Source organism: Mesoplodon densirostris, chromosome 19, assembly GCF_025265405.1.
Source record: "Mesoplodon densirostris isolate mMesDen1 chromosome 19, mMesDen1 primary haplotype, whole genome shotgun sequence".
In the NCBI taxonomy this organism is placed as follows: domain Eukaryota; kingdom Metazoa; phylum Chordata; class Mammalia; order Artiodactyla; family Ziphiidae; genus Mesoplodon; species Mesoplodon densirostris.
The window spans coordinates 48,293,081-48,313,992 of record NC_082679.1 but is presented as its reverse complement, the minus strand read 5'-3'; the positions used below and the strand labels follow the sequence as shown (position 1 = coordinate 48,313,992).

Here is a 20,912-nt window from a genome sequence, read left to right as displayed (position 1 = left end):
AATTCATTTAAAAAAATAATAAAGGAACCCCACTGTTACTGCTTTTATAAAGCAAACAATAACTACCACTTATTGCATGTCCACTTAAGAATGAACCAGGTATTCAGCTAAACATTTAATATACAATCAATTCTCGCAAGAGTCCTGCAAGTTAAGCATTTTATTCTCATTCTAAAACTTTGGAAAACTGAGGATCAGAAAAGCTATGTTAGTTGAGCAAAGGTAAACTGTCAATAAATGACAGGGCCAGGATGAACCCAGATCTGTCTGACATAAAATCCATGCACAATCCATAGAGAAAGAAAGTGGACTAGCAGTTGCCAGGGTTGAAGAGAGGGAGAAATGAGGACTGAATGCCTAATGGGTATGGAGTTTCCATTTGGAGCGATGAAAAAGTTCTGGAAATAGACAACAGTGATGATGGCTGTGCAACACTGTAAATGCCACTGAATTATACACTTTAACATGGGTAAAATGTTAATTTTATGTTATGTCTATTTTACCACAATGTAAAAAAGAGCAAAGCATGTACCCCATGGCCTCCCAATACTAACCTCCTCCTGTACATAATGATATTTTTATTTCTTCAATCCCTAACTTTATCCCTGCTGTGGCCCCTCAGATTCAGTGGATCCCAGCTTGTCAGACTATTAATGACCCTATTCCTGCGACCTCTGCAAAGTAGGGCTGAAGTTCCCAGTGGCACCATGGACAGCACTCCTGTGCGGCCTCCTCTTCCTCCTTCTGAGAGTCTTATATAGCTCCTTTCTACCAAGTCTTCCGGTAGCTCTCCAGGGTCACAGTGTAGCCAGTCCTTTCCAACGACAGTCCCCTCCTTCTAATCTCTTGCCTCACGCTAAACTCTCATGCAGATTAACAGTTTGGTCTGCACCTGACATCTAACATTACCCGCTGCTTATACTCCCAAAGTGGAATCTGGTCACTTTTCCCTTAATGTGGATTGCCCCACATCATTGACTTGTATATGGAGTTTAGTGACCCATAAAGGGACATGGGAGGCTGGACTGATTCAGTCAGTGCTGCACTGTGATCTCTTGGTGCCAGCACTGACAATAACCAAATGCCCCAGAAAAAAAGAATCTTCCAATGAAGTCATACCACATACGGAAAAAACTGTTGGGGCTACTTCCTCCCAGTCTCCAGCACACTAGGCTGGTGACAGTACCGACTGAAGAAGCAGTGAAGGCACAATAGGTAAGTTGTTCCTGCCCCACTGAGGGGAGGGCCTGCCTGCCCCGCCTCTGGGCCCTAACACCCAAGTGTTGTGGAATTTCTTTGGACTGTGCTTATGTGCAGTCTCTTTCTAGTAGGGGGTCTTCCCTGCTCACTAGGAGGCAAAGTGGGGTAGAGATTCAAGTTCTGGAACACAATCTAATACTTGATATATTATTTCTACCTGTTGTAAAGATGTTCCGTATCATTTGGAAGTTTCCTTTTTTTAGCAGTATAACTATCGGGCATGTTTCACATAGGGTTGTTTGTAAATAATTCCACAGTTGAGAGCAGTTGAGAGACTTAACATGAATCAATTGACTTCTCTGAGTCTTAGTTTCCTTATCTGGAAAATAAAGAGGTTGGATTAATCAAGCTTTAAAACTCTTTCCTATCTACTCTAGCATTCCCTGACTTGACTGCAAGTTTGCTCATGGTCTTCTATACTTTTCTGGTACCTCAGCCATTAAGAGGTAAGACTAGTTGAAAAAAATGAAGCATCCCTCCCCGCCCCAAAATTTTTGAAACATTGAATCTTCAACTTGACCAAGATGTGACAAATTTCTAACCCATCCTCAGGAGCTTTCTGTTCCATCAGTTCTGAAGTTAATACTTGAAAGATGAAATCCTGTTTAGCTGAAAGGTTTTCTGATAACTCAAGTTTACTTGAGGTATCTGTACAACTAGGGATCACCCAACAAAATACCAAGAGATGGGAAAGCTGAAGCAGGAAAGGTATAGACAGACTCTCAAGCTACCTTTTTAATTCTTTGGTGTGAAAAAGCCTCTCTGAGAGTAAGTGAAATGGTGTTTTGAAGAAAAGTGGAATTTCTGTAACTACCTATGGCTTTTCCAATATAAATGTGTAGGATAGGACTGAGGGGCAAAATAAGAGGCCTGTATGGATCTAGGAAAACCAAAACGGCTCAGAAAAGATTAGACAAGGAGACACATGGGTACCAATGACCCCACTGGGAACCTGGGGCTTTCCTCATTCCTTTCTGGGGCTTTCCACATTCATTTATGAATGCATCTTGGCTTTCTATTACAGATCCAGCCCTGAGAAGAGGCCTCTATGGTTAAGCCTCACGATCCTTCATCTAAACTTAGAGGACTGGTGTTCTAACAAGTAAGAGAGGTATGTTTCTTGGTACTCTTAACTATGAATCATGCTCTATTGTAACTCTTTGTTTGCTTCACTGAGAATCAGGTAGCAGCTGATTCTTAACCATTTCTGTATTTGTAAACCAAGCAGAGTGGCAATCAGTAGGTACTTGGTAAATTTTTTTGGTGACTAATTAACTGAATCAAAGAATGAATGAACAAAGCAGATTGACTGCTGTTTACTTTCTCAAAAGTTCTATTTTTGTGGGGAGGTTACAATGCCCTATTTTCAATTTTAAAAAAAAAAAAAACTGCAGCTAGAAGTTATCAATCAATGCAAATTAACTGAACAGAATCACAGAACTTCAGCCATGGAAGGGAGAGCAGATTGAACAATAGAAGATTTGATTTTATTATATTGGCTTGTTCAGCATCTGTCTTCAATGTCTGGAGGACTGAGTTTCTCTGGAAAGATTGACTAGAAATTTGAATTTAAGAAGAAAGGAAAAACTCAGAGTAATCAAAATGGTCAAAAGTATTAAGAATAGGACTTCCTGGTGGCCCAGTGGGTAAGACTCTGCGCCCCCAAAGCAGGGGGCCCAGGTTCAAGCCCTGGTCAGGGAACTAGATCCCGCATGCATGCCGCAACTAAGAGTTCACATGCTGCAACTAAAGATCCCACGTGCCGCAACAAAGATCCCGTGCCCCAACTAAGACCTGGTGCAGACAAAATAAACAAACAAATAAATATAAATATATTTTTTATAAAGTACTAAGAATAAATACGTGTTTCTGTTTCAAAGCAAACAAAACCAAAAGCAGCCCTCACGTGCTCATTTCATAGACTCCCATTATATTGTCAAACATATCCCTTAAAGACAGCTGCAAAGTCACCGAAAGAGCACTGGGAAGTCAGGAATCAGGAAACGTGGGTGTGAACTTTGTTTCTGCCACCTGTGTGGTTGCCCAAATCCACATATTAAATGAGTGAATAGGGATAAGACATTTAAACCTCTCTAGGTCCCAGTTTCCTCATGGATAATATAATGTAGGCGTTAAGCTTTTAGCATAAGGACCAATTAAGATAATTCATGTTAAAATATTTTGTAAAATATATAGCCATATGCAAATGCTAAGTTTATTCCTAAATATTCTTGTTGATGCTACTGTGAATGGAACAGTTTTCTTAATTTATGGCCTTATCTTCTGCAGGGATGTATGTGTACGAAAATACAAACATGATGAGCCTATTCAGAATCAAGCTGACTAAATGCTAACATTGAAATTCAATACAGGCTGGAACTTGATTTTACCCCAGTTAAAGTTTAAACTAGTCAAATGCTGCCTTCTAAAATATCACAGTGATCCTTTTCACAGTAGTGTTCTAGAACTTCTAATGCACTTACTGAGTTTAATTAAGACTTATGAGAAGCAAAAGAACCAGGCAAGTTTTATTTAATATAGTATTTTGTACTGTGCATGCTTTCAGAGCATAATGCATAAAACAGTCTTAAAAAAAAAAAAAAGAGTTTCCCTGAACCAAAAAGGAACTGACAGTATTTTGAGCACCTATTAAAGAATGCAATGACCCGGGCTTCCCTGGTGGTGCAGTGGTTTAAGAATCTGCCTGCTGATGCATGGGACACGGGTTCGATCCCTGGTCTGGGAAGATCCCACATGACGTGGAGCAACTAAAACTGTGTGCCACAACTACAGAGCCTGAGCTCTAGAGCCCGCGAGCCACAACTACTGAGCCCACGTGCCACAACTACTGAAGCCTGCACTCCTAGAGCCTGTGCTCCGCAACAAGAGAAGCCACAACGAGGAGCCCAAACACCACAACGAAGAGTAGCCCCCGCTCACCGCAACTAGAGAAAGCCTGCGCGCAGCAACAAAGACCCAACACAGCCCAAAATAAATAAATAAATAAATAAATTTGGGCTTCCCTGGTGGCACAGTGGTTGAGGGTCCGCCTGCCGATGCAGGGGACACGGGTTTGTGCCCCGGTCCGGGAAGATCCCACATGCCGCGGAGCGGCTGGGCCCGTGAGCCATGGCCCCTGAGCCTTCACATCCAGAGCCTGTGCTCCGCAGCGGGAGAGGCCACGACAGTGAGAGGCCCGCATACCGCAAAAAAAAAATAAATAAATAAATATATTAAGAAAATAAAGAAAGAATGCAATGAGTCTAACAAAAGTTACCTTATTCAACCACCTGGCAACTCAAGTGACACATTTAAGTCACCTAAAGTCCCATGGATAGTCAACCCTGGAGCCAAATTCCAATCTAGGTCCATCTGACTCAAAAGGCCAAGTGCTTTTCACTACACTATACCACAGAATCTGAACTGCAGCATTTAGGAAATCTAATGCTTAAACCTCACACATCCTTGAAGGATATTTTTTTAGTCCTTTGCATGTTATTCAAAGTCACAGTTCAACAGGAAACGGAAACATCCAGAAGGAATGATTGTCTTTAGGGAGGGTCCACTGGTGAGAGGGAGACTAACTTTTCACTGTAGATCCTTTGGCACTTATTAAATTTGTACCATGTGCAAATATTATCTTTTCTAAACAAAGAGAGTGAGGGAAAAAGAGAGAGAAGGGAATGTTGGTCCCGGGACCAGCTCTGCCACTCACTAGTGTGATTTGGGACAAGTCACTTCACAATCTTTTGGATTTTGTTTCCTTTACTGTAAAATGAGGGATTAATGTGTCAAAACCTGAAGAATGTACCACATCAAAGGTGAACCTTAATGTAAACTATGGACTTACAGTGATATTGACATGTCAACATAGGTTCACAAACCGTGACAAATACACCGTCCAGTGGGGGATGCTGATAGTGGGAGAGGCTGTGCACATGTGGGGGCAGAGAATACACAGGAACTCTCTGTACTTTCCACTCAATTTTCCTGTGAACCTAAAACTGCTCTAAAAAATAAAGTCTATTAAAAAAAATGAAGGATTATACTAAATTATTTCTAAAGTTCCTTCTAGCTCTAAGATTGTATTATTCTAATTTACTCTACACAAATAATTAAAAAATCAGAAGGAGGAGTGAACTGGTCAATCTGACAGAGAAACTTTAATTAGAAATTCATTAAGATTAGATGGGGGGGAGAAAAAGATTTGAATAATCAAAGTCAAGCTTTCCTAAACCTGGAAACAGAGAGCGAAAATGGAAATGAGAATGTAGAAAATAAACTAATTAGGTACCATCTAGCCTTTCCTATCCTAAAATTTCTTCTGCCTTTAGGGAGTCTTGGGTAAGTACTGTGAAGAATACTAAAAGGCAACATCTCTCCACCCCCAGTATCGAATTCTGGCCAGTTCTCTTAAGAGCAAGAAAATATCCAAATCAGAAAGAACTGGAATTCTTTTATCCTGCCCTACCCAGAACCAGTCTCTATGCAATACAGGCCTCTCTTCACCTCTGTAGGCAAAGAAAAAAACACGACTCCTTCTCATACCAGGGAGGACAAAAGAATATAAACATTCTAGATATTAGGCCCCAGACACTCAGAGGCAGAGGAGACAGAATGGGAAGCCACCGGACTAAAAGCTATTTGAGCAGCATATGCCATTTTTGGCTTACATAATTTTACCAGAAATAAGGTATACACATAGAAATGACAAGAATTATTTATGCAGATGAAGTACAAGTGGCTATGCAAGTTTTCATTTCAATTCGACTAGCATTTGTATATATACCTGTACTGTTGAGAACTTTCCACCTGGCCCACCAGAGTCACACTGCTCCACTCCCTGCTGTACGTGAAGGATGCAAGTGTAAAAAGCCCTTCCCTTGTCATTGTTCCTGCCATAAAGTTTTCATTCAGAGAGCTGAGAGTTTATTCCTTTAAATACCAAAATGTACTTATATTTTAACAATTTTGGAAGGAAATATTTCTAAAATGAATTATATGCAATCCCTGCCTTCTTAAGCAAAGTATACTGAACACACTGGCCCCAACATACTTTGCTTTTCAACTGATTATGCCCTTTGGGGGTATTTTTTCTGTCTCCTTTCTTGGTCCTCTCTGCTCTTGTCATTGTGCCTTAGTTAGTCTAACTAACTTCTAATTTGCTACTTCTAATTCTGCTATGGTCTTAAAAATCAGATAACCAGTCTGACCAGGACTGTGTATAAAGCAAAGAAGAAACTGGCTCTGAGGACTAAGGGGCTCTGCAGTTAGACTGAGAAGGCAGCCAGATGGACAGCTGTCATAACACAGGTGACATGGGATGTTAAATTGGAAATGTCAAGTGAAGCACCAAGATAAAATAGACTTAAAACTCCAAAGTAAGACACCAGACTATGATGAGATCAAGACTATAAAAACTCCTCATTCAGAAAGAGGGTAGAGAAGATCAAAGGTTGGAGACTGAGAAGAGACTGATGAGGAGGATTTCTTTAGAGAAAGCTGTTGGTCAGAGTGAGTCCAATCCCACAACCCACCAATGATAAAAAGACAACCCAATTTAAAAATGGGCAAAAGGGGCCTCCTTGGTGGTGCAGTGGTTAACAATCCACCTGCCAATGCAGGAGACACAGGTTTGAGCCCTGGCCTGGGAGGATCCCACATGCTGCAGAGCACCTAAGCCCGTGCACCACAACTACTGAGCCTGTGCTCTAGAGCCTGTGAGCCACAACTACTGAGCCTGTGAGCCACAACTACTGAGCCCGTGTGCCACAGTGACTGAAGCCTGGCACCTAGAGCCTGTGCTCTGCAACAAGAGGAGCCACCGCAATGAGAAGCCCATGCACCGCAACAAAGAGTAGCCCCGGCTCGCCACAACTAGAGAAAGCCCGTGTGCAACAACAGAGGCCCAGTGCAGCCAAAAATAAATAAATAAAATAAATTTTTAAAAATTTTAAAAGAATAAAAATAAAAATGGGCAAAGGTTCTTAACAGAAATTTCTCTAAGGAAAACATCCAAACGGACAATAAGTACATGACAGGCTGTTCAACATCATTAGTCATTAGGGAAATGTAAATCAAAACCACAAGGAGATACTACTTTACTCCCATTAGAAGGCTATTTTTTAAAAAAGGATGATAACAAACGTTGGGCATAATCTGGATAAACTGGAATTCCCATATATTGCTGGTGGGAATGTAGAATGGTGTGGCCACTTTAGAAAATGATCTGGCAGTACCTCAAAAGGTTAAACATAGAGTTACCATATGATCCAGCAATTCCACTCCTAGGTATACACCCAGGAGAAATGACAACATACATACACACAAAAACCTGTACATGAATGTCCACAGCAACACTGTTCATAACACTCCAAAATGTGGAAACAACACAAATTTCCATCAGCTGATAAATAGGTAACAAAATGTGATATAACCATACAACGGAACACCATTTGGCATTAAAAGGTATGAAGTACTGCTTCATGATAAAATACGGATGAATCTTAAAAACACTGAAGAGCCAACTACAAAAGACCACATATTATATGATTTCATTTATATAAAATGTCCAGAATAGGCAAATCTACAGAGACAGAAAGTATATTAGTGGTTGCCTAGGGCTGGGGGCAAAGTGGAGAGAATGGGAGGTTACAGCTAATAAGTATGGAGTCCTTTTCAGGAGGGATAAAAATATTCTAAAATTAGATCGTGGTGATGGTTGCACAACACTGTGAATATACCAAAAACATTGAACTGAGCACTTAAATCGGTGAATTGTGAGGTATGTGAGTTCCATCTCAATAATCTGTTAAAAAGAAAAGAAGAGAGAGAGAGAGAACACCAGAGCTGGAAATGTTCCCAAATGCCTCTCTAAAATTAAAACACCCTCTTGTACCCTCTTGTTACCGAGTGAGTTGCTGGATCAATTCAACCATCCCAGATGTTTTCCTTATTTCCTGCCTTTGAGCTGTACTCTATAATTTAGTATTAGCAGAAAGTTAATAAAGACAACATACTCTTTGTTCCTAAATTTTACACAATGTTTACCATTTTCCTCCAATGTACACACTTCCTGTTTTCCCTCTGCAGCTGAGCTGCCAAAACCTTGTAGAGAGAATAAACTTCTACACCCCTTCCTGCTTTCAAGACAGTCCTAGTCCTTGTGCATAACCAAGTGTCTACAGCAAACGAATGTTTTGCTTGTCTCTCCAGGAGGTTTTTAATTCACTAAACTGTTCAGCAAACAATGAGGGTTTTTCCCACCTTATGGGAGGCAACAATAGGAGAAATGGCAAGGACTCACTATTCCTCAATCTCTCTGATTTTTAGAGGCCAATTCACTTGCCAGAAAGAAGTTGTTTTGCTTTCCTTTTCTCCTAAAAGCAATTTATTGACGTCTACCTAACACTATGAGGGGTTTGTACCAAAGTTTAGACAAAATTAGTCCTACTCCTACCAGCACTTTCAAGTATTTCTAACATTCCACACCTGGCTATTTTACAATTTTTCATCATGATATTTCTTAGATGGAACATGACTGAAGATAACCTTTCTAAAAGTTATTTGGGCTTTATTCTCTAATTCAGAAAGTCTGCTTTCTAGATTGCTCTGTATAATTCCTTGTCTTCATATTATCTGAAAAGTCCTTGCCTACCAACAGGTAGAACAAGATATAAGAACTTTCTTTTCTTAAGTTTCTAAAATGAAGCATTAAAAAATAAAAACAGCATTATAGCCACTAAGTCATCATGTCCTGTTTTATCTATGAACAATTTAATTCTACACTGTGTGCCAGGTCAACATTGTAAAGGATGTACTCTGGTTTTTTTAACAGCAAAATTAAATAAAAGAGTAGTAAATACCCAACTTTTAGTAAAAAGTGAGTGTTACTGAGAATGGGTTTTGAATTTTTCAGCAGCATATATTTATATCTACAAATTTATTAGTATCATACATAAAGCTTAAACCAAACCAAAACAAAAGCTCTTTCTTATCTGAAAGAACATGATTTAAGATTTACTTTACACCCTCACACACTGCTGGGGGCAATGTAAAATGGTGCAACCCCTTAGAAAATGATCTGACAGTACCTCAAATGGTTAAACATAGAGCTACCATATGATCCAGCAATTCCACTCCCAGGTATATACCCAGGAGCAATGAAAACATACGTACACGCACTAACTTGTACACAAATGCCCATAGCAGCATTATTCATAATAGCCAAAATGTAGAACCCAAATGTCCATCAAATGGTGAATGGATAAACAAAATATGGTACATACCTATAACAGAATACTATTCAGCAATAAAAAGGAGTGAAGTACTGCTTCATGCTACAACCGAGATGAACCTTTAAAGCATCATGTTAAGTGAAAGAAGCTAATCACAAAAGACTACATATTGTATGACTCCATTTATATATAATGTTCAGAATAGGCTAATCTATAGAGACAGAAAGTAGATTAGTGGCTGCCTAAGGCTGGGATGTGGGAGTGGTGTGGGTTTCTTTTGGGGTAATGAAATGTCCTAAAATTGACTGTGATGACAGCTGCACAAATCTGTGAATATACTAAAAGGCCATTGATTGGCACACTGTAAATGGGTAAATGTACGGTACATAAAATGTATTTCATGAAGGTGTCTAAAAAAAAGATTTACTCTACATCCAAATGTCCATCAATTGATGACAAATAAACAAAATATGGTATATATTCATAAAATGAAATATTACTTACAATAACAAGGGACAAAATATTGATACATGCAACAACCTGGATGAACCTCAGAAACATATTAAGAGGGAGAAGCCAGTCACAAAAGAACATTTATTGCATGAGTCCCTCATATAAAATATCCACAAAAGGCAAATCCATAGAGATACAGAGCAGGTTAGTGGTTGCTTGGGGATTAGGGGTGGGACCAAGGAGTGACTATAAATAGGCACAATGGATCTTTTTGGTGTGATGGAAATGTTCTAAAACTGTACTGCGGTGATAGTTTCACAACTCTGTAAATTTCCTGAAAAATCACTGAATTGTATACTTAAAACATTTTTTGATCTGTGAAGTATATTTCAATAAGGCTGTTTTATTAAAAAAAGATTTATTTTAAAAATATTTTAAAGAGGCAAATAACTCAAACATTAAAATGGGTAAAAAAGAAATGAACAGGCAAGTTAAAGAAGAGAATACATGAATGAAGCAAAAGACAAAAAAACGTTCAACCTCACTAGTAATAAGAGAACTAACTGCTAACTAAAACTACAACGCACCTAACAGATAGACAAAACTCCCTGAAAACAACTCAAATGTCTACCAAGAGAAGAATAAACAAATGGTGATATAGTCATAAAACAGAATAATAGGGCTTCCCTGGTGGCGCAGTGGTTGAGAGTCCGCCTGCCGATGCAGGGGACATGAGTTCGCGCCCCGGTCCGGGAAGATCCCACATGCCGTGGAGCAGCTGGGCCCGTGAGCCATGGCCGCTGAACCTGCACATCTGGAGCCTGTGCTCCGCAACGGGAGAGGCCACAACAGTGAGAGGCCCTCGTACCGCAAAAAAAAAAAAAAACAGAATAATATCTGGCAGTAGAAATGAATGGATTAAAGTTAGATATATTACAATGCCATTTAAATAAAATTTAAAATCATGCACAACAATACTAAAAACAGCTTAAGGAATAATAAATACAGATTTAGGATCGTGGTTCCCATTGGGTGAGGAGCAAGGGGAAACGTGATCAGGGATGGGTTCACAGAGGATTTCAACTGAATTGGGAATGTGTAATTTTTTAAGCTGAGTGGTGGGTACATGAGTGTTTTATTCTTCATTTTTTATTTGGTTTGTTTGAACCATTTCATAAGAAACTAAAATTTAAAAATTTACTCTAAAATGTTTAATTTATTGCCATAGAAAAGAAATAAGAAATGTGTAATAAAAATTTTTTAAGTATTGAAATATAATTCACATACCATAAAATTCACTCTCTAAAATGTACAGTTCAGTGGTTTTTAGTATATTCACAAAATTGCAAAACCATCACCACTATCTAATTCCAGAACACCTTCCTTACCTCAGAAAGAAACCTCATTCCCACTATCAGCCACTCCCAACTCCCCAGCCCCAGCCGCTAGCAATCACTAATCTACTTTCTGTGTCCATGAATTTGCCCATTCTGAACATTTCATTTAAATGGAATCATACGGGCTTCCCTGGTGGCGCAGTGGTTGAGAGTCTGCCTGCTAATGCAGGGAACACGGGTTCGAGCCCTGGTCTGGGAAGATCCCACATGCCACAGAGCGACTAGGCCCGTGAGCCACAACTACTGAGCCTGCGCGTCTGGAGCCTGTGCTCCGCAACGAGAGAGGCCGCTATAGTGAGAGGCCCGCGCACCGCGATGAAGAGTGGCCCCCACTTGCCACAACTAGAGAAAGCCCTCGCACAGAAACGAAGACCCAGCACAGCAAAAATAAATAAATAAATAAATTCCTACCCGCCCCAACATCTTCTTTAAAAACAAAAATTAAAAAAAAAAAATAATAAATAAATAAATGGAATCATACAATGGGTGGTCTTTTGTGTCTAGCTTCTTTAAACATTAAAAAATCATCCTTTTAAACTGTTTATCCACTTGCCTCTGTGCATTAAACAGAAGCAGCATCACCGACTTTCCTCAGTGTTAGTGGGCAGGATGGCAGTGGTCCCCTCCTGTGGCCCTTGGCAGACCAGTTCCATGTGGCTCACCAGGGTCCCAAGGGATGGGGAGGGTCCCAAGGGATGGGGAGTTTCCCCAACTCAGAGGGGCTGACTGTGGGGTCTCTTCCAATCACCCCTTCAGTATGTGGTGACGAGTCTCGGGTGCCTGTCTACCTGGACTTATAGATGGCAGTATCCGGTTATAATCAAAGGGCCCTCACAGAATGAACAAGGGGCTTAAGCTTCCTCCTGCCAAGAACCAGCCGGCTGAAGAGGCCAATGATGCAAACATAGGGGAGGGTGTGGCAACGAGGGGACGGCAGCACTGACAGTGCTTGCTCCCCTACAAGTGCTTCAAGTTTCTGGTAAAACCAATGACCAACTAGGACCGGCAAAAATTAGACACTGCCAAGAACACTACTGAAATGTAAACTTAGGAACATGACCGAAACCATGAACTGTGGCCCCAGAGCCCACGGTACACCTAGGTACACAGAGTGATTAGCAACAGATTCTTTTCATCTGTATTTAATAGGTACTTAGCATTCCCTTTGGTACACTGTACTGGGGTTTATGTAATATATACCTAAATAGGAAAAAAAAAAGTGTTCATCCATGTTGAAACGTGTATCCATACTTTATTCCTTTTTATGGATGAAAAATATTCCATTATATGAATATATCATATTTGTTAATTCATTCATCAGTTGATAGACATCTCAGTTGTTTCCACATTTTGGCTATTATGAATAATGATGTTATGAACATTTGTGTACAGGTTTTGTATGAATATGTTTTCACTTCTCTATAACTAAGAGTGGAATTGTTGACTCATATGATAACTCTATGTTTAACTTTTTAAGGAACTGCCAAACAATATATTCCCAAAGTAGCTGTACCTTTTTACATGAAATATAATTCTGAAAGCTGTTTACTCTTGTAAATGTTTTTAATAGTAAAATATTATTATAAATGTATTGAGGGACTTCCCTGGTGGCACAGTGGTTAAGAATCCACCTGCCAATGCAGGGGACACGAGTTCGAGCCCTGGTCCGGGAAGATCCTACATGCCACAGAGCAACTAAGCCCATGTGCCACAACTACTGAGCCTGCGTTCTAGAGCCCGCGAGCCACAACCACTGAGCCCTCATGCCACGACTACTGAAACCCGTGCAACTAGAGCCCATGCTCCTCAACAAGAGAAGCCACCGCAATGAGAAGCCCACACACTGCAATGAAGAGTAGCCCCCACTCACCGCAACTAGAGAAAGCCCGCGCGCAGCAACAAAGACCCAATGCAGCCAAAAATAAATTAATTAATTTAAAAAAATAAATATATTGAAATAAACTTTAAAGAAGAATATTTACCCCAGTGCCATCTGGGCTTAACACAATGGATTTCATTTTTGTCTAAAAATATGTATTTCATATATATTTATAAGATTGCAATCATAGAGAACATATAATTTATATAAATTTTTTTTCATTTTCAGTATATGTTTAGGAAGTCATTTCTATGACTCATTCATTCCAACTTCTTTATGATGATGATTCTATCAAAAAATTATAAAGTAGATTCAATATTATACACTAAATTTTAGGAAGCCTACAGTATTGCAAATTCCTTTGTCAATTCCTTCAAAGACACACTTTCATCAGTGGCATGTGTCACTCAGAGAATCTGAACTGTTTAAGATTCAGAGCAAATGATGAAATTAACAGTTTCAAAATGTATCAGTTTTTTCACTAACAACTTACAGTTTCCAGTTTTCAAGGTAAAAAGATTCTGATGGTTTGGAATTTAAGATTAGTCATTCCAATTCTTGAAGTACCAGTTTAAAAGGCAAAATTATTTTAAAAGACTAAGTACAAATATTAACTAAAAACACTAGTGACTCAAATTACCAACCTTATATACATCCTCAATACATCTACTGAGTTCTTCTTCTGTCACCAAAATGGTCCCTGGCACCATGTCACACTCTGAAACCTCTAAGGAACAAAAAACAAAATTACCCACACTCAGCACCTCATTGAATAGAAGAAGCTGGGCCTAAGGAAAAAAGTTTTACTAGAAAGTTCAGGAAGTAACAGCTAAAATTAGAAAATCAACACAGTTACAATACAGCACCATTCAAATACAATATTTCACAGAATGTTTCACTGATTATAAACATGCATTGTTATTTTATGTATCACTAAGAAAGAAAAAAACACTGCCAAGTAACCTATGAAACATTATCACTTGGGATTTTAATTTTAAATGAATGAATGAAAAGTTGGAGATTAGATTAAGTGAAAATGGCAGAATTAATTGTTGTGTCTGGGTGACAGGTACACAGGTGTTCATTATACTATTCTCTGTACATGTGTTTGAAAATCTCCCTTTAAAAAGTTTTAAGGGGGCTTCCCTGGTGGCGCAGTGGTTGAGAGTCCGCCTGCCGATGCAGGGGATACGGGTTCGTGCCCCGGTCTGGGAAGATCCCACATGCCGCGGAGCGGCTGGGCCCGTGAGCCATGGCCGCTGAGCCTGCGCATACGGAGCCTGTGCTCTGCAACGGGAGTGGCCACAACAGTGAGAGGCCCGCATACCGCAAAAAAAAAAAAAAAAAAAAAAAAAAGTTTTAAGGGACTTCCCCAGCGGTCCAGTGGTTAAGACTCCGAGCTTCCACTGCAGGGGGTACAGGTTCAATCCCTGGTCAGGGAACCAAGATCCCACATACCGCTTGTTGTGGCCAAAAAAAAAAAAAGTTTTAAAACAGAGCTTTTTAAAAAAATTATTAAGAGAACTCTCCTAGATTTATTTTATACAGTATTGTTATATGTCATTTTTTTTTCCTTTGGCCACTCCATGCAGCATGCAGGATCTTAGTTCCCCGACCAGGGGTCGACCCTGTGTCCCATGTAGTGGAATTACGAAGCCCCAACCACTGGACTGCCAGGGAATTCCCTATCATTCTTGATATAAGCTAAATAATTGGAATAAACAGGATAAGGAATTAAAACTGCACATTAAGTGTCCAACTCTTCTGAAACATTTCAACACCATGACTGGTATCTGTGTTTTGCCATATATTATCGTCCTCTGTGCCACAGAGTACAGTGATGTGATATCCTTAAGAGTCCTCCACTTTACTATTGTCTTCATGATTTCCTTCTAAGTCACTGACATCCATTCTACAAATTTTAACGCTCATTTGCAGGCATGGACAATGCCACAATTGCTACCTGGCCAACAATGATTGTGAGATGCATCTAGATATTAGAGTTGCTAAAATGTGAAAAAGATTTCGAAAATAAAAATTTTTTTAATGTGAAAAAAAGTGATCTTGGAATTGATAAAATATGATAATTCATCGTAATTGCCACATAGTCCTAAAAATGTGATGCAATATGAAAAACAAAATAAGAAAGCTTATACTTTAGAGATTGTTTTTCCAGTGGCAATGATGGGGTATATATATAAGATCAGTCATATTCTTACCCAATCCTTTTTGTTGTCAATAGATTGTATATGCAAAACATGTAGCTGGTGTTACAGATGTAACCTAACACATGAGAATGCAGGGTAAATAGGTGTCCAATAAATATTCTTTGAATGAATGAACAAGGCCCAGGACAAAAATAATTCACTCACAACTGGACTGAATCTAGGCATCCCTAGCACAGTGCTCCAGAACAGGGGTCAAACTTGAACACACACTTGAATTACCAAAAGGGCCTGTTAAAACAGTGTTGGGTCCCACATCAGAGTTTCTAATTCAGTAGGTCTGTGGTGGAGCCCAAGAAGTTGTATTTCTAATAAATTCCCAGGTGATGCTGATGCTGCTAGTCCTGGGACCACGCTTTGAGAACACTCCAGACTAAAGGAAACACCTAGTCAGTCATAGATAAGAAGATAAATAGATTAGTATTGAGGTATAGTCTTAACACATGAAATTAGATATAAATGCTAGGCCTTAATGACAAGGGCCAACAGAAATAATACTTCATTTTTTGAACCATTTTTTGAAGAAATACTAATTCTAGACTAGATTTCTATTAAATGTATAAAGGAATTTAAATTATTTATTCAAATACATTTGTCATGTTTGAATAATCACTAATTTCACTCCACCAAAGCTCAATCTGGTGCTTACTATGCACGAGAATTAGATTTTCTCCATTCTCACCCACCTAAACGTTTACCCTCTACACACACTCAGAAAAGTTTACACTATAAATGACTTTTATACAAAGTCTACACAGAACTAAATTGGGCTTAACCACAACATCAATTTTTCTCTTTATTTTTAACCTCAGATGGAAAGTTTTTTTTTACTCACTAAGAATGCTGAAATGATACTCTGTATCCCAGCACTAATCTCAAAAAATCATGAACACACACTGCAGGAAGTGCTGAAAATGTCAATCTTTTAACACATTAAAACTGGCCAAATCTGGGAAAATTTAAGCTTCAAAATGAATGATAGGAATGTTCAGTCACCCACTGAATAAAAAAAGAATCTATGAATCTGTACTGATACTTAAATAATTATTTTTTAAAAAGAGATGAGGCAAGGAGAAAAGAAAAGCTCTTCCTTACAGAAAAATACCAACTAACAAATTAGAAACAATAAAAAAAAATAGAAAGTCACCATTTTACGAGCAAAAATCATCAGTGGATACTAAACCACAGTATGAAGGACTGTTGGGAAACAGGATATTCACACTGTCTCATACGTCTATCATCCCACAGATTTTTATTAATTACAAAGGGAGGAAGGGGGCTTCCCTGGTGGCGCAGTGGTTGAGAGTCCGCCTGCCGATGCAGGGAACACGGGTTCGTGCTCCGGTCCGGGAAGATCCCACATGCTGCGGAGCGGCTGGGCCTGTGAGCCATGGCTGCTGAGCCTGCGCATCCGGAGCCTGTGCTCCGCAGCGGGAGAGGCCACAGCAGTGAGAGGCCCGCGTACCGCAAAAAAAAAAAAAAAAAAAAAAGGGAGGAAGGTATTTTTACAGTGGAGAAATCTGGTTGCTACCACTTTAATCAAATAGTCAAATTTAACATCACTAATAATGGAATAAACTGATAACATGTGCCCCTAATCTGATGGACTAAAAAAAAAAAAAAAACCATCATATGTAGTACTCCTGCCAAAATGTTAACCTGGATCTAATCAAGAGGAAACAATGAGACAAATACAAATTGAAGAACATTCTATAACCTGGGCTTCAAAAGTGTCAGAGTGAAAGACTATTAGGGATCTATTCTACATTACAGAAAACTAAAAAGACATAACAAGTAAATGCAATGTAATTTTTAAAAAACAGCTATAAAGGAAATTCTTGAGACAAATAAGAGATTTGAATAAAGTCTGTATATTTGATGTCTGCAACTGACTCTCAAACGCTTCAGAAAAAAAATACGTATGTGTGTAGGAAGAGAGAAAGAGAAAGTGAACGTGTCAAAATGTTAACTATGTGAAGTATATAAGAGTAGGACACTGCATTCTTAGAACTTTTATGAAGTGGATATTTCAAAATAAAAAATTCGGGGAAAAAAAGTAAAATTAAAGACACTGAACTACCATAGACCTAAGTTATTTAAATCCAAAATACGGAAGAAGGTCCTTTAGAGGGACAGCGAACCACCAGACTTCCTCCTTTACCTGCTGTATTTAAACATCGATGAAGAGGAGCTAACACTGGCTGAAGTAAGTACTTTGCTGCCAGTTGTGGCTGTTCTCTGGACATAGTTATAAAGGTAGTGGTGGCAACTCTCTGAAATTGTAGTTCTGTCAATTTATCTTGAAAGTGAAATAAATCCAAAATCTAAAAGAAAAATTAAATGAAGTAAATACCAGGCTCTTTGCAAGAAGCATTACATTAACTAAGAAGACAACACATTAATTTCTTTATGGCAAAAAATAAATTTACTGCAGTAACACTGATCCAATAGAAGTTTTTTTATTTTATTTTATTTTATTTATTTTTTTTTTTTTTGCGGTATGCGGGCCTCTCACTGTTGTGGCCTCCCCCACTGCGGAGCACAGGCTCTGGACGCGCAGGCTCCGGACGCGCAGGCTCAGCGGCCATGGCTCACGGGCCCAGCCGCTCCGCGGCATATGGGATCCTCCCAGACCGGGGCACGAACCCGTATCCCCTGCATCGGCAGGCGGACTCTCAACCACTTGCGCCACCAGGGAGGCCCAGAAGTTTTTTTTTTAATTTAACAACCCAGTGTCAAAGGGTATGAGAACTGAAGGAGCTATGTTTTTATTAAACAATTTTATCAGATTTATAAAATACGTGCTCATTGTAGGAAATCTGGAGAATAAATTTTTAAGAAGAAAATTAAATCTTCCCAAATTACTGTAAACATTTTGGGTGTATTTTTTTCCAATATGTTTCCTGTATAATTCTTTTTTCTTTTCAATTAAGGCCATATTTAATATTCAGTTTTGTGTATTGCTGAAACCTTCTCATATTGTTATAAATTCCTCAAAAATATTATTTCCAGATATTCAGTTTTTCCCCAAAATTTTGCTATGATCAATAGCAATTATGGGGTCAAGGCGTATAAATATATTCAGAATCTGAAGAGCCTGTCAGGTCTGAGCAAAAGTCTACTTTATTCTCAAAAATAAACATAGATCTCTCATGCTTGAGTTTAAGCACCTAACTGAAAAGCACATTCTGTTCCTGGCTTCTTAAAACTGACTCTTGGGGCTTCCCTGGTGGCACAGTAGTTGAGAGTCCGCCTGCCGATGCAGGGGACACGGGTTTGTGCCCCCGTCCGGGAAGATGCCACATGCCGGAAGATCCCACATGCCGCGGAGCGGCTGGGCCCGTGAGCCATGGCCACTGAGCCTGTGCGTCCGGAGCCTGTGCTCCACAATGGGAGAGGCCACAACAGTGAGAGGCCCGCGCACCACAAAAAACAAAAAAAAAAACCCCAAAAAACTGACTCTTGTACTTTTTGTAGACAGGAGAATCTTCTGTTCAAAAACTGTATGTGACCTCTGACACTGCCAAAGAGAGACTAAGTAAGATTAAAACCTATGACTTGATTTTATCATTTCCTTAAGTGCCCAAACTATAGCTACTAGTTTTGGAAAATATTTACTCATCATTGCAAACGATAACTTTATCCTGTAAGATAATTTATACTTAATATTTTCCAACTAAGATTTTGCATTGTGATATTTGTTCCCATGCATGCCTTCCCATGAAAATCCTGAAGACCAGCATAACAACTGAATGACTTTCTTCACACTGTACTCCAAAAGGCATATCTTACATCTAAATGCATGGGGAGTGCTGACTAAGAACACTCCTTCCACACTTTCACCTATCAGATTAACAAAGAAAAGTTTTGTAACACATTGCATAGGCAAAAGTGTGGGAAAACAGATACATAAATAATATCAATCAAAAACTTAAATACACATACCCTTTAAGCCAGTAATAGCCAGTAATATCAATTCTAAGAATTTTCCCTGTGATAATACTTGCACATAGACAAGATTTATAGATATTAACTGGAACATGGTTTGTAACAGCAAAAGAATGGAAACAACTTAAATGTCCATTAATAGGAAGCTAGGTAGGGCTTCCCTGGTGGCGCAGTGGTTAAGAATCCACCTGCCAATGCAGGGCTCGTGGGTTCGAGCCCTGGTGTGGGAAGATCCCACATGCCACGGAGCAACTAAGCCCGTGTGCCACAACTACTGAGCCTGTGCTCTAGAGCCCGCGAGCCACAATTACTGAGCCCACGTGCCACAACTACTGAAGCCTGTGCACCTAGAGCCCATGCTCCACAACAAGAGAAGCCACCAAAATGACAAGCCCACACACTGCAATGAAGAGTAGCCCCTGCTTGCTGCAACTAGAGAAAGCCCATGCACAGCAACAAAGACCCAATGCAGCCAAAAATAAATCTATTTATTTATTAAAAAAAAATAGGAAGCTAGTTAAATAAATTATGGTACATAATATGATGAAATACCTATGTATCCAAGAAAAAGAATGATGAAATGATCTCTAAGGTACACTGTTAAGTGAAAAAAGCAAAACTGAAAAACAGTGTGTGGAGCATGTTATCATTTGGATAAAAATTAGAATATATACACACATATACACACATATAGTTGTATACACATGATACACAGACTACCTCTGCAAAATAAATAAGAAATTGGTACAGAGATGGGAGGGAGACTTACTTTTCCATTTACTCTTTTGTGCTTTTAAAATTGTGTACCATGTTAATTTACCTTGTTTATTAAATACCTATTTTTTTAAAAACTAATAAAAAACACAGAAAAGATCATGAATATGATGAAACTGTAGTTTCATATTCCAGCTCTGAGAGCAAGCTAATCAGTTATTAATGGTGAGGCGTTCTTAAACCTAACAGGTCAGTCTCTCCCACAGGTTTTTAATCAGTTATTAAGAAAGCCCCTCACTGAATAATAAACTTAAACATTATATTGTTTTTAACTCAATATCAGACGAACATTAAAAGTCCTCTTTTTATAAATAAGCAGATAATCCTCAAACAGTCAAAAGAAACAAAATGATTTACCTGGGGGCAGATATCTCTATAATAATCCTCTGGTGAAAGAGACTGCTGGGGACAAGAGGCCAAAATCTTTGCAATCAGGTCACACTTCTTCCAATCGGCAGCTGTGGCCTCAGCATCACTCCCACCAGCCGCCCCAGCTGTCAGCAATGGATAGAGATGTCAAAAACTCATCGCAGTTAACCACAGAAGGTCCTTAAAATTTAGAGTAAAAACTATTTTTTCCCTACTGAAAGTTGTTAATTTCCTCTGTGAGATAAGCTATCCCTCCATACTTTCCTTTTGATGTTTGTTTCTGGGAGGTTCAGAGAAAAAAGCAGCACTTAACCACTGTAATATTATTCATACGACTTGAACACTAGCTTCTTCTTAGTATTTATTACTT

The 20,912-nt window shown here is 39.1% G+C and overlaps 1 protein-coding gene across 1 annotated transcript in view; it reads right to left on the bottom strand.

Annotated features, from left to right (window-relative positions):
• TANGO6 (transport and golgi organization 6 homolog) overlaps positions 1–20,912 on the bottom strand; it is a 169,842-nt gene that overhangs the window by 128,279 nt on the left and 20,651 nt on the right. The window contains exons 5-7 of the mRNA XM_060084730.1: positions 20,531–20,667; positions 17,613–17,775; positions 13,871–13,953 (exon numbers count right to left, since the gene is read on the bottom strand). Coding sequence (XP_059940713.1) covers positions 13,871–13,953; positions 17,613–17,775; positions 20,531–20,667 — 383 coding nt within the window. The remainder of the gene's footprint in view (positions 1–13,870; positions 13,954–17,612; positions 17,776–20,530; positions 20,668–20,912) is intronic.